At 48.3% G+C, this 13,959-nt stretch overlaps 1 protein-coding gene across 1 annotated transcript in view; it reads left to right on the plus strand.

The window, feature by feature from the left end:
• Positions 1–6: 6 nt before the first annotated feature.
• The window catches only part of WNT7A (Wnt family member 7A), a 39,284-nt gene continuing 25,331 nt past the window's right edge, over positions 7–13,959 (plus strand). The window contains exons 1-3 of the mRNA XM_057383147.1: positions 7–411; positions 1,311–1,537; positions 12,894–13,165. Coding sequence (XP_057239130.1) covers positions 341–411; positions 1,311–1,537; positions 12,894–13,165 — 570 coding nt within the window. The 5' untranslated portion in view covers positions 7–340. The remainder of the gene's footprint in view (positions 412–1,310; positions 1,538–12,893; positions 13,166–13,959) is intronic.

The following is a 13,959-nucleotide window of genomic DNA, read 5'->3' on the forward strand; positions in this document are numbered from 1 at the left end:
AAGAGAGAGAGACAATTCACACTGAAGGTGGGGACGCGGCCGGCTCTCGCAGGACCCCGCAGTCCATCCCGAGCCCGCAGCCCCGCGCTCCCCGTGACGGCGCCCGCGGCCGGAGCGGGGCTGGGAGCGCGGGCGGAGCAGAGGCAGCCCCGGCGGGGCCATGGTGAGAGGCGGCGGGGGCTCGGAGCGGAGCGGCGGGTGCTGCGGGGCGCGGCGGGGGCTGCCCCGCTCGGCCGGGCGGTCGTGACCGCGGCGGCGCCTCCAGGGACTGATCGGCCCCAGCCCCGAGCGCACCGGGCATCATTTCGCGTGTTGGTCTGAGCCTCGGCAAGCAAGGAATATGAACAAGAAAACAAGGCGCTGGATCTTCCACATCTTCCTGAGCCTGGGGATTGTGTATATCAAGATCGGGTAAGTAACTTTTTTTTTTCTCTTTCTTTTATAACAATCGCGCTCTCTCGCGCGCTCAGCCCAACCTGCCCAGACCTGTTACTATTTAACTCGGGAAGTCTCAAAAAAAAAAAAAAAAAAAAAAAAAAAAAAAAAAAAAAAAAAAAAAAAGATGATGGTTGAGATCACGATTATTTCTCAAAAGATAGGTAAAGCGCCTGCATCTCGGAGCGACCCTCCACCTCCAGCGGGGCGAAGTGGCGGCCTCGCCAATGTGCGGGGCTGCGAGGGGCTGGACAGCGGTCCCTGTCGTTAGGGGACAGCCGGGGGGATCCTTCCCCAGCCCTGCCGGCGGTCCCCAGTACGGGGTGCCCCGGCCGCTCCCGCCGCTCCCGCCGGGTACCTGCGGGGACACCCCTCGGCTGCCGCCCGAGGAGACAACGCCGCCCGCCCCGAGAGGGGCGCAGGGAGAGTGGCGGCGCTCCGGTGCCGCAGCATCCCCGGCTCAGTGCCGCTCGTCCAGGTGTGATGGGCGCGGGAGGAGGCGGCGCGGCCCCGGGGCAGGGAGCGGGGGTTGTCCCCCTTCCTCCCCTCCTTCCCTCCCTCTCTCCTYTAACTGTTCCACAGGTTTGGGAAAACCCTCCCARCCCGTTGCCTGTGCGTGGCCCGGGCAGGCAGTGCCGCTGCATGCGCTTTAATTCACGAACGAGGAAGTTTGGTCCTGTTTTGGCAGGAGCCCACGCGCTGCTTATCTCTGCCTTGGCTTGGAGAGAGGGAGAGGGAAGCGACAGGGGGAAAGGCGGGTGTTTTCCGGGGGCACCTGCCAGTGCCGGGCGCTGCGGCACGGGAAGGCAGCGGGTGCTRCGTCTGCCTCCAGGACGAGCCTCCSYTCAGCCACCCCCGGTGTTTTGTCGTTGCAGGGGTTTCTCCTCTGTGGTGGCCCTGGGAGCCAGCATCATCTGTAACAAGATCCCGGGGCTCGCCCCCCGGCAGCGGGCGATCTGCCAGAGCAGGCCCGACGCGATCATTGTAATCGGGGAAGGGTCCCAGATGGGCATCAACGAGTGCCAGTTCCAGTTTCGCAACGGGCGCTGGAACTGCTCGGCCCTGGGCGAGAGGACCGTCTTCGGCAAGGAGCTCAAAGTGGGTACGTTGCTCTSGGCTCGCTGCTGCCCCGCGGCACCGGCGGGGGCACTCGGGGTGTCAGGGGCACGGCTGCCGGGTTTGGGGAAGAGCAGCTCCCGGCTCACAGCGGGGCAGGAGGGTCTCTGCGAGTGTGAGAACCTGGACACTGTTGCCGTCGTTACCAAAGCGGTCCCTCCTGGCAGGGGGGCACCTGCCTATGGTTCGCTTCCACAGTGTCAGCTTCCGCCGCAGTATTTCGCTGCCTTGCTCTCAGAAATCCTCTCCAAAGCGTTTCCCATTTGTGTGAACAGGACAGCAGCCTTATTCGTGTACTTAGGGATGGAAAACAAGGAGTTGGTTCTTGTTGAAGGCAGTGCTCAGAGGCAGAATGCTGAGCAGAGATGGAATTAAATTTCTGGGGTGCATGCACCTCCGCAGGGATGCTGGCCTGATGTTTGGACATGGTGGGACTCAGGCACAGCAATCAGTCKTGCTCTCAGAGGTCCTCACCACACAAAACAGCTCTCCTGGAGCAGCTGCATCCAGTGCCCTCTCTGCCACGAGAAAGAGTGGGTGTGCTCTGGTTTGAGATGTCAGGGCATTTACAAATGCTGTTCCAATAAATGACAGAAGGTCCCACTTTGTTTTTCCATGTTTTCAGTTACTGCAGCAGTACAAAATACATCAAAATTCTTAACTGAAGCAGCATTAATATTAACAAATGTAAATACCTAAAGAAATGGGGCTGAGGTGAAAACTCTCATGCCCCCATTCTGCAAAACTTAATAGTGGTGTTTTTTGATTCCGCAGAATTTAAAATGCAAAGACCAAGGAAAGTGTTTTCCAAATAAAGGTTCATCTTTTTTTTTAGAGCCACCTTTGAAAGCTAATCACTCACAGCATTCTGCATCCAGACGTTGAAGTTGTGATCWGTGGTTTCCAGTCTTGAGGTTTCTCTGTCTCTTCCCCATGTAAAATGAAATTGCAAAAACCCAGAAACCCCATCAAACAATGCTTAGCATGGTAGAAAACATGGATATTTCATGGACAGAAGGCAGCATAGAGAACAGGAGCTGGGAGAGCCCTCTGGATGGACTGGCCCCAGGCACTGCTCAGTCACATGGCAGGATGTGTTCCCAGTACCTCATTCCTGGCATTCCCATGAAATGCAGAGATGCCGCTCTGCTCTGGAACTCCTGAGAACACCGAGCGTGTATTTYATCCCATCTGATACATGCACTCTGATAGGAGCTTCCCAAAAYTTAGATATTTGAACAAAGATCAGGAAGAGAACAACATGACTCGGTTTGAAAGCCCCACCTTTGCTAATCAGAGTGGCTCAAGTAGACCTTGCACAGCATTGGGAAACATCTGAAAATGAACCATTTATTCAGATTAGCTCATGGTTTCTGTTCCTTGAGCTGAGCTCTTTCTGCCAGTGATGCTTGCAAGTGTTTGCCACTTATGTCAGTCAGTGAGGAGCCCATTTGGATGGCTGACAGATTTGGGCTCATTTAGTCTAAGACTAACATTTCCTTAAACAGAAAATGTGAGAAGGATTTTTTCTTCYCCAAGAAATCAGAAAATTGCAGAGTTGTTGTGGTCTGTTGTGTAAACATGCTCTCAGTTCCTTCCCTCCGTCTGAAAATTGAATTATTTAGCTAGCAGGTTATATTTAGGTCCTTTTAAAGAAAGTCAATATTAAAGGAAGTAGACTTTGATCTGTCTTTGAGGTGATAACTCTTAATATGTTCTATCTATCCATTACGAGGCTAAGATGGATAGGGAAAATTCTTCGTTGATTTCAGAACACAGTCAAGRGTTGAAACCATCCAAATGACAAAACTCCATAAAACTCATTTAAAGAACAAAAARACCTGCAAATTTAAACAATGCATGTAACAGGTTATACATGTTAATTGTAAAGTAAACTTTGGTAAAAATCACAGAAGGTCGAAATACAATGGGGAGTTTTTCTTTTGCACAGACATTCCTGCCRTCTCAAGTATAAAACTACTCAGGCTTTCAAACATCATAAAATATTTTAATGTAACTGTCCCTGTTCAGGTGGTCTCCTTGTTCTTCTGCTTCTTCTCCATCAGCAAGTATAGAAACCCTGAATATCTGACRCAGCTCATCTTACTATGGCTGTAAGGAAAAAGCATCTCTTGCTCTGTTCCAAGCATCTCTTGTCAGGGTGTGCTCCAGGTTACCATCCAGAGAAATAATATTTTGCTTTGGTTAAGAAARGTGCAACCTATGTGCCATAAAGCTGCAAGTCAGATTTGGTGCCCACAAACAGGAGATCAAGCCTGAGGGTCTTGTCCTAAATAGGAAAGAGACAGATGTGTAATTTGAGGGACCATATACCCCTACAGGAAGTGTTTGAAGGTGTCAGAGCACAAGAACAATCCAAGTTCCCATTAGGTGAAGATAACTTAGCCTCCTTGCTTTTTTGATTAGCCTTTGCCATGGTGTGTTACAAAATTCTATTTCAACAAAAACAGCTCCTCACTAGTCCCTTCTCCAGCATTTMACAGCTGGTTGTATTTTTCAGGCAGTTTCATCCTTAGATGTTACCTGGTGAGTGTGAGGGGCACCTTTGTCTTGCTGCTTGCAATGAGATCAGAGAGCTGTGCATGAGCTCATCCCCGTGTCTGGGAGCTGCCTCCGGAGCAGTGCTGATGGGCTGGCTCTGGGATTAGGATGTGACTTCAGAGTGACAGTAATGGGGCTGTCCTGGCCACGGCCCTGCCAGGCGTGTGCAGCCAGCAGCGGCTCCCATCAATCTGGGAGGATGTGCCTGAGTAATGCTTATGGAAATAGTCCATACAAATAAGTTCCCTTGGATACCAGAGATTCTTGTGATTTATTTCCCAGCCCACAGTTCTGATGGCACACCAAAGCAAATCTCTTCAAATGCAGGTTTCATTCCTTTTACCCTTGCTGGATAATCTATTTTATGAATGTTACACAAAAGTACTGTAATTATTTAAAATCTCTTATTGCTGGTAAGGGTGATTCTCCTCCTGGCCTTGCTGATGTGTGGCTGTGGGATCATGGCACTCTCTTCTGTGTTTCTCTTTTCCTRTGTTTAAAATGGCAGCAGGGACATTAACCTTACTCAAACACTCGTAACTCTCTAGAAGAAAGCATCAAACAGCATTTTCTCTTCTAAWCTGTAGCATGTGAGTATTTTTAAAAATCCACATATAATCTGTCTTCCAATKAAGTGGTAGTTTATTTGCAGGGTTTCAGTAGACAAGCATTTAAATTTATCCTAGAGCACATTTGTGATCACAGTCTTGAGCTTCCCGTTTGTCCTGGTGAGCCTCCCACCTGTGCCTAGCGCTCACTCTCCATCTGCAGGGTCTTTTGGTCTGGTTTGTCCTTCCCAAGGGAGATCCTGTCCTGTGACACCCCGTGGATAMTGCCCTGTGACACTGGTGACAGCAGAGCCGATGGCACGGGGAGGAATCACAGAGTGCCATCCCTGTGCCTCGCTGGGGACCCGGCCGTGGCAGGGACCGGGGAAGGCGCAGCCCCGATCCACACCGGGAGGTTTTTTTCCAGACGATTCCGTAGACACCTTATTAATAATGTAAGATCACAGAGAGAATTTTTAAAATAACCATGGAGATGATGCAACRCTGCAATTATGGACACACTTAAAAACAAATATATTTGCTATGGTGGTCAGCAGTTCTGTTCCCGACGATGGCCACAATCAAAACCAAGGATGTTAAAGCAGGACAGGCCAAAAACCTCCTGCCCATCTGTCTTCAGGTGAAATGTGGTTCAAGCTTAAGGATCTGAACAACCAGACATGACTTTGATAGGAAATGAAAATCAGATTTGGGCTCTGCTGGACCAGAGGAAGAGCAAGAGCTGTGGCAAAGGCTTTTTGTCAGGTGCCTCAGTGCCTGTTTGGCAGGGCGTGATCTTGTGAGTGGGTGCTCAGCAGGAACTTCGCTATTATCCCAAAGAACTGCCTTGGAATATTCCCATATTTCATGGGATCTAGAGGACAGCACCACATGGCATCACAGGGCAAAATAAAACTCATCTCCTTTTGCCACAAGTGATCAGCACTGCCACAGCTAAATGAGCCAAGARATGGTACAAACTGACTGCCCTTCTACAGAGGGTCACAGCCAAGTGGAGACTCTCCTCAGGAGGGATCTGAGAGAACAGAGGCACCACRGCCCTGCAGAGGCTGCAAGGACCCTGTGAGGGTGAGGATGGAGGGGATCCCAAGGGCTGTGAGTGGTGGTCTGCAAAGAACTACAGCAAGACTGGTTTCAGCCAAGTCTTCATCTTGGTCTTACWAAATTGCAGTAATTCTTCACTGTCTTGCACCCTGGAAAATGCTCCAGTATAATCACATTGATACTTTCATCCACCTGGCATTACTCATGGGAATAAGGAAAGCTGAAATGAAAACAAGAACCCACATGGACAAACTGGTCCCAAAGCTGTTGAGCCCAGCTCAGCACCTCTGTTCCTGGTGCCTGATGCGTCTGGCTCAGGGATCATCCCAGCTGTGCCTTGATACATCAAAGCAGGAGAGCTGCTGCCTTTCCTTTRTTCACTGCACTGTTGGCTCTACCCTGCACTGAATGTGGCAGTGCTTTGTTTTCCAGATATAGAAATCAAGTTTTCTTCTACGGCTTCAAACAGCACAAGGCAAAGGGACATTCYCACTTCTGCCTCTGGAAACAAATGTCAACTGTCCTACAAGACAAACCCTTAACTAACTTGATCAGAAGATGTCAGSAACAGTTCTCTTGCTGTATGGAAAAGAGAAGATCCAGGACATTTTCCTCTCTGGTAGATTTATCAGAGAAATTAACAGGAAAGTTATGAGTAAATCTTCATATTGTCACTCTGTCATAGACAAACACTTCTGCCAGCATCCAGGTTGTACAGGTGCATTGAAGAACAGATTTAATCTTCAATCATTTCATGGAGCATTTTGATATTAAACACTGCTGTAGTCTCTCATGTCAGGTTTTAAAGTCTGATTATTCAAATTCTGGAACAACAGACCAAGTGAACAACCATTGGTGGAATCATGGGATCACAGAATATCCTGAGCTGGAAGGGACCCTGAGGGGTCATGGAGTCCAACTGCTGGCCCTGCACAGAGCCCCCAACAATCCCATCCTGTGCGTYCCTGGCAGTGCTGTCCAAATGCTCCTGGAGCTCTGGCAGGAATTTTCACATTGCATGGAAGATTACCTGCACAGGTCTGTGGGAAACTGGGTTCTAGTGCTGCTGCACTCTTTTGTTTGGTCAATATTTAGAGGAAAGATTGATAAATACTCTGTTTTCTGAACCAATGCTGTTATGGACATCCCAAGATACACAGAAAAAAAAAGTCATTTACAGGAGTCTTGCTATATAGTCAAGTCTAGTAAGGTCAGTCTGAATCTCTGTGCTAGGTTTCCAGCCCTTACAATCAGCTTTTACTGTCAGCCTTGCAGGAGAACAGTTATTTGCAGGCAAAACAGAGGCCAGGCTGAAATATGGCCTGATCATCCAAAGCTGCTTTATGCCAAAAAGTCAATCTTCCTCAGCAGGGACTGTCACTGTAAGATAAAACATTGCCCCAAGGTCACTGCAGTTGGAATTCCCATCACAAGGTTTTCATACCTGCCTGCTGAGRTGTCTTGTGAGTACATGTTCCAGGGAAACAGAAGGATTGCATCTGGTGAGGAAGGTGGGAAATCTCCCATGGCTGGGGCAGCACAGGSCATGGGGGCTCAGAGCCCTCTGAACAGAGGAGATTTATTTAAATTCCAGAATAATGGCTCTGATTTTTGTAGTACACGCACCTTGAGTAGTAACTTTATGAATTTAAAGAGAGTATTTTCAAAAATCATCAGTTTAGCTGGAGTGTCTCCTCTGCAAGAGTTTTGTGTGTTGATGAAAGAAACTTTAGCTCATGAAAAGGGACTAAACTCCCCAGAGTCCTGAATGCCTATTGAAGCCACTCACTATTTTATTTATTGGTACCAATCTTCGTAAAGCCACACAGTTGATTTATACAAAGCCATCATTTTGATTTCAACTGAATACAATATTTTAAGGCACCAAACCCTGAAACTTTCAACAGAAGGGGAAGAAAAAATTAGGAAAAGCATACTTCAATGATTAAAAAAAAAGTATTAATAACACATGCTAGGTTAAAGAAAGATGAAAATAACAAAAAATCCTGTTAAACCATCCATAGTCTACCAAAGAAGGAGGAGGCAAAGCCCAAAGCAGGCAGGGGATGATCTCCGGTTTGCATTTTTCCAGGCTGTGAGTTATGGCCTCTATAGAGAAATGAGAAGTAATGTTTGCTGTGGCACATAATTGGCAAGGCACGCTGTGTTTTCCATCTTTATATTTCCCCCATCATATTTCAGCTCGTGTCACTGCAGATAACTCCCTCTCTGACCCTTTGCCTTTAAATAGCAGAAAATACAACCCATGTTTTCCAGTGAGATAAACAGAAAATTGTCTTTTTTTTTTTATTTCACAGCTCAGTCAGTTTATGAGGGGGACCTGATTAGAAACACCCTGAGATCCCAAACTKCTGAGCACCTACTGCCTTTCTGCCACTAAATCCACTCTGTATTTTGCAGGCTTAGGCTTTGTTTCACCTATKTCTAATTCACATGAACAAAGTTTTTACAAAGTTTTCAAGTTTTAAGATCAAACAAAAGCTGCTGAAGTTAGCTGAGTTAAAACTGGGGTGCAGACCACTTGGGCAGCTGATGGACGGGCTGATCAGCCAAACCCCAGTCTGGCAAGCATTCATCTCCAAAATCAGAGGTGTGGGTGTTTGCAGAGCACAGGCTCCGAGGTGTGCGTGGGGTGTGTTGATGATACTCAGTGTGAGGGGAGCAGCTGAGCCGGCAGTGTCTGTGTTTGCCGACCCCTGTGACACCTGTGACACCTGTGACACCTGTGACACCTGTGACACCTGTGACACTGTCAGTGCCTCCCTGGTGACAGCTGTCACTGTGGCACTGGCTGGCTGTACAGGGCTCGGGGACAAAGGCTCAGGCAGCGTGGGAAGATGCACTGCCCGGGGCAGGGTCTGTGGCAGGGCTYGAGTGCTCGGGGAAGATTGGAGCAGCAGATGGAGCCGCAGGAATTTCGGGACCCATCAACGCCGAGCTCTGCCAGTGGAGCAAACAGCTGCAATCACAGCCCACCTCACTGAAGCCCAGAACAACTCATGGAAAGCAGGAGGATGTTCCTGTCCCACAGCTGAGGAGGAGCCCTGAGGGTCCCGCAGCGCTGAAGCTGAGCTGGGCACAGCCCCAGGTGTGGCTGGGGGAGCAGAGCCAGCAGATGCCAGTGCCAGCACCAGTGGGTGGCCCTGGCCAGGCTCAGGGGTGCCTGCCCCTGCCCTCCAGCTCCAGCACAGCTGCCCTGAGCCTGCACATCCCTTATGGTGCCACAGMACTGCCYTGGAGCTGCTGCCATGGCTGGAATCCTGTCCGGCCACTGACCCTGTGAATGGCCTGAGCAGCCTCTGACTGCTGCTGGACCCTTCTCWGGAGCTTCCAGGGCTCGGAGCTGAGCTCTGCAGTGTGTCAACCATTGTTTGTTCAAGAATGTGTGGTCTGGGAGCTGAGAGGATGGCTTGTAGTTYGTGTACACATCCAGGGCAGGTTGGATGGGGTTTGGAGCGCCCTGGTGTAGTGAGCATGTCCCCGCCCGTAGCACAGGGCAGAATGAGAGGAGCTTTAAGTTCTCTTCCAACCCAAACCTCTTAAAATTCCATGATTCTGTGACAGATGACTCTCCATCTTTCTCTAACTTCTGTAGCTTTCAGGTAGCTGTCATTCCTTCCTGTGCCAGTTTGCTCTTCACAATCGCCTTTATGTGCACCTTCACCAGTCACTGCCTGGAAAAGCCCAAACAAAAAGCTCTTAAGTTCACCCAGCTCCTGGGATCATGATTTGCACCAATCCTCCCATAAAGATCAACTGATTGGYTCATTAGATGCATTTATAAATTAAATTTTTACTTTAAAAAGATATTGTAGATTAAAGGTGCCCACGTAGCACTTTAAGGATGGATTCAGTGGGAATTGCCTGCAAAAAGATTGAATTCCTGGGTTTCCACCCAACACTCCTAGCAAATGGTCAGAAAATGGTTCCAGAGGCAGTTTGAGTACTCAGGAACAATCGGTATCTTTTACTTAACTCTCTCCAAAAAGTATTTTCTGATACCAGTCCTGAAAACAGTTATTTTTCCCACTGTTTATTTCCAGCCATCCAGGAAAGGCAATGACTGCAGATTAGGGTTTTTCCACTCTTTCACGTACCCAGAAGAGCAAAGCCCTGGATGTCACATCAGCCTGCTGACCGTCTGTGCTAGTCAGGAATTTCTCCTGGCCATTAGCCAGACCAGGCCCTGTCTCACCTGCAGTGCTGCCACCTCTGCCCTTTCCTTGTCCTCTGTCTGGYACCACAGCTTCTGCTTTGCCAAATCTCTTTGTCCTCCTGAGGCACAAATGCTGTACTCACCTGTGAAGTGTTTTGTGATGCCACAGTCACCATCACCATCACCACCTTAATATTAGAGGGTTTCAGTATTGATTTGGTATCAGTCTTATCTTCTTCTAACCCTGAGATCCTTAAATTTTTGCTACTGAGTTTTCAGAAGGAAAGTAAAGCACAGATCTCAGTTAGCTGCCAGATGCACTGGAAAATTAATCAAAGAAAATAAAAGAGGACTTTATCAGGCAATCTCCCAGATTGTTCATCTTTGGGGAACTAAAAGTGATGAGGCTGTGCCTTTCAACATACCCAAGCTTTGAGATTAGACTGGCYCTGGTTCCTCCTTGGGCAGCCCCTGGACCATCAGGAGAAGTTCAGAGGMATCAAACCATTGCCTTCAAGGAGCAGCTGCCTGGCCACAGCTTGGGAAAGCCATGTTTCCCTGAGATCCTGCAGGAATCTCACTCTCTGCTGAGGAGAGGAGCAGCATTTCTGTTTAAATGTGCCATGAACAGAGCCGTGCTCAGGTTTGGTCACAAACCCTGGGGCCTGAAGCGCTGTCACAGAGAAGACTCAGCCTGCTCAGAGCTTCCCTCCCAGGCTGACATTCTGTGAGCCAGACCAGGGKGATGAGACTTGAGAAAGTGAATCCTTTGTGGAAAACAGGAACAGTTTGATGCAGATGTGACAAACTCATGTCACTTTAGCACCACTGCACRAATGTGCAGGCATTTCCTACCTGGGTCAATTCTTCCAGGCACTTGCTTTGTTTACCTTGTAATCTCCCAAATTTTAGTTTTTAAAAAGCAGCTAGGATTTCCCCCCGAATAAGACAAACGTAGAAAATAATTTATGTCATATAATTTATGATCAAGCTTGACACTGGCTGCTGACTCTGCTTGTACTAACTAGTTTTATATTTTCTATGTTGCATTTTTGTCCCCTCTAAAAAGCAAAAGAGCTGCTCAGCCTTTACAGTATTGAGTGTGTCAGATGAAAGTGATCTCTCAGTGGTTTTTATTCTAGGTCTTGAAAATTTCTTGTGCTGGAACAAAACTAATCCAATCAAAATCAAAGGGGRAAAAAAATCCCAGATATAAATTCAACTCAAAAATATTTTTTTGACCATGTCCTATTTGCTGCTTCATGTAACAGAAACCTGGTGTGATGCATTGCTCCCCTCTGAGACAAGAAACTGGACTGTTTTTTGTACAGTGATTATTTCAGTGCAATTTTCATACASTTGTGCTTAAAATAGTGAGGGCATGGATGAGTGTGAACTGGAAGAGGCTCTGGGAAGTTGCCCTGGTTGGTGCTGGACTGGGACCTTCTTTCCCTCTGCCCTCTCTGGTGTCCCCACGTGGCCACAGAAGCTCCAAGGGCAAAATTCCAAATACTCATAAAGCCTGGGATTTCCCTTCCACATTCAGATTTTCATAAAAAGCCAAGAGTTCTAGAAAGCTTAATCTGCAATGCCAGTCAAACAATTCAACATTTTATGATGTTTCTTTCGTTTAAATAAGGAGAAAGAATGAGTCTTTTGAGGAAATCTGATAATTSACTATAAATTTCTTAATAAATGCAGCATTAGGGAATATTGCCTATGCTAATAAAGGGCACAATGTTGACTATTAACAGATTGTGATAATGTCATCCTGTTTCCCATTTTCCTTCTGTGACATAAGGAAGTGAAGATTTTTCATTAAAAGCGACAAGTAGAGGAATCCAGGTCACGTAACATGGAAGGGATGTAGCCTGAAGTGCTTGCAAGGTTTCTTTCCCAAGTCATTATTTTTGTGAAATCRAATAAACAGTAGAAATGGGCTTGTTTTGTGAGGTTTGCCAGGACTCCACTGGGGGGTGTTTGGGGAAGGGATMTTGCCATCTGCACCCTCCTAATTAAGAGTCTGATTCTGATCCACTCAATGCAAGGGTGCATTTGGTCATTGGAGAAATAAGAGTAGGGGCAAGTTCTTCATTTGGGAGATCCAAAAAAATTTAAAGGGCTGTTTGACAGACATGGGCAACCTCTGCAGACCTCCTCAGATTTTGAAGGGCTCTCTGTCAGCTGAACCAGTTCCAAAAGTCTCACAGATCCTGTAGRGTCCATGCATGAGAAATCCACACACCAGAATGCAACAAAACTTCAAAAAGGGCAATTAAATCTTAGATTTGAAGTGAGGAACTCGCCCTCRAGAAGCAGAAGCCTGTCATTATGGCCTTATTGCACAAAGTAATGTTGGCCCAGCCTCTCCCTCTGAGCCCTCTGGTGAGGCTGTTACTTCACCTTGCTCTGGTCATGGTGCCTACAATAGGTCAGCAGATTTTCTTCATTCTATGGAAAATTTTGAAATTAAACTCGGGACTTACTTCATTGAGTCAGTACAGACATCAGTGTTGAAAACTTTTTGACACCTACAATGTGAAAAAAATGTCTCAGTTMAGTTAAAATGTTTTCAGAACAAGAGTCCAGCAGAAGTGGTCATCCTATAAAAAAACCCTTTTAGCGTTGAGTGTAATTTCTAAAGAAAATCCTATTTCTGAGCTGATTTTTTAAAAAGTTTAATCTGATTGTTTTAACAATTTAACCCCCTAGCCCACCTATTTTTTTCCCTTTTTTTCTGAACTCTAGCATTTCCTACCCCGCCCTTTTGCTATTAGAAGTAGTCTGTCTACATCTAATACCATCTGGAAACACAGAGATGAAGTTGCCTGAACCTTTTATCTCGAGTGGTTCAAGGAGAGCTCTTGCTTTAGAGATGAAYATCCACCCAAATCAATCCCCGGCAGAGCAGGGTCCTGCTTGTGCTGAAGGTTCAGGGCACTGCCAGGAGCAGCTGGCACTGTTGCAAAATGATGCCTTTTGCCTTGCAGGGAGCAGGGAGGCCGCGTTCACCTACGCCATCATCGCGGCGGGGGTGGCCCACGCCATCACGGCCGCCTGCACGCAGGGCAACCTGAGCGACTGCGGCTGCGACAAGGAGAAGCAGGGCCAGTACCACAAGGAGGAGGGCTGGAAATGGGGCGGCTGCTCCGCCGACATCCGCTACGGCATCGGCTTCGCCAAGGTCTTCGTGGACGCCCGCGAGATCAAGCAGAACGCCAGGACGCTCATGAACCTGCACAACAACGAGGCCGGGCGCAAGGTCAGTGTCCCTGCTGTCCCCACGTCTGTCCTGGGGCTGGGGATGGCCTTTGGTGTCCCTCAGTGTCAGGGGTGTCCCTCAGTGCAGGACAACCACGGGGCTTCATCACTCACAGTACGCAAGTAGGAGCCTYTGCAGGCTGTTGGGCCATCTGCTCGTCAAATATTTGTGGAAATGTTGCTCTTTGCAGCTGTAAAAAAGAAAAAATCCAAACCAGCATTTTATCCGGGAAGTCAAATGGTCCCTCTGGTGAAAAACTCCCGTGTGAGTGAGCGGGAGCCTTGTCAGGTTCAGACATGAATGTCTCACTCAGTTGAAAAGGGTCGTTTTCAACCCCACTGTTCAAACCTCACTCTTTGTGTGAGAGCCACCCCTGCAAGGAGGAGAAGGCTCCAGCAGAAAGACCCCGGGCTGGGTCCCTGTTACACTGTGACACGGATTGGGGTTTAGCACAGTGGGATTCCCACCCTGTCCCATCCTTTGGGGCTGGCAGCAGCTGCTGCAGAGCCAGCACGAGGGAAGGCAGGCAGGAATGCAGCAGCTTCATACGCAGATTTCCTGGGAATTCCAGCACTGAACACCCTGTGTTTCCTACCTTGGCCTTGTTTCCAGTCGCCAATGGCAGCTGGTGCAGGGGCRGGACCTRGTCTGCTCTGACCTGGGGAGAATCWGGGATCCCAGAGCAGTCCCTGTGGTGCTGTGGCTCCCATTTCCAATAGCTGGGAATGGCCAGGGGGTGCGAGTGTGCTCCCCACACAGCCAGGCAGAGCTCCCCCTGCAGCAGTGGCCGTTCT

This window comes from Malurus melanocephalus, unplaced genomic scaffold, assembly GCF_030028575.1.
Source record: "Malurus melanocephalus ecotype Western Australia unplaced genomic scaffold, MMel_1.1 scaffold_609, whole genome shotgun sequence".
Lineage (NCBI taxonomy): Eukaryota > Metazoa > Chordata > Aves > Passeriformes > Maluridae > Malurus > Malurus melanocephalus.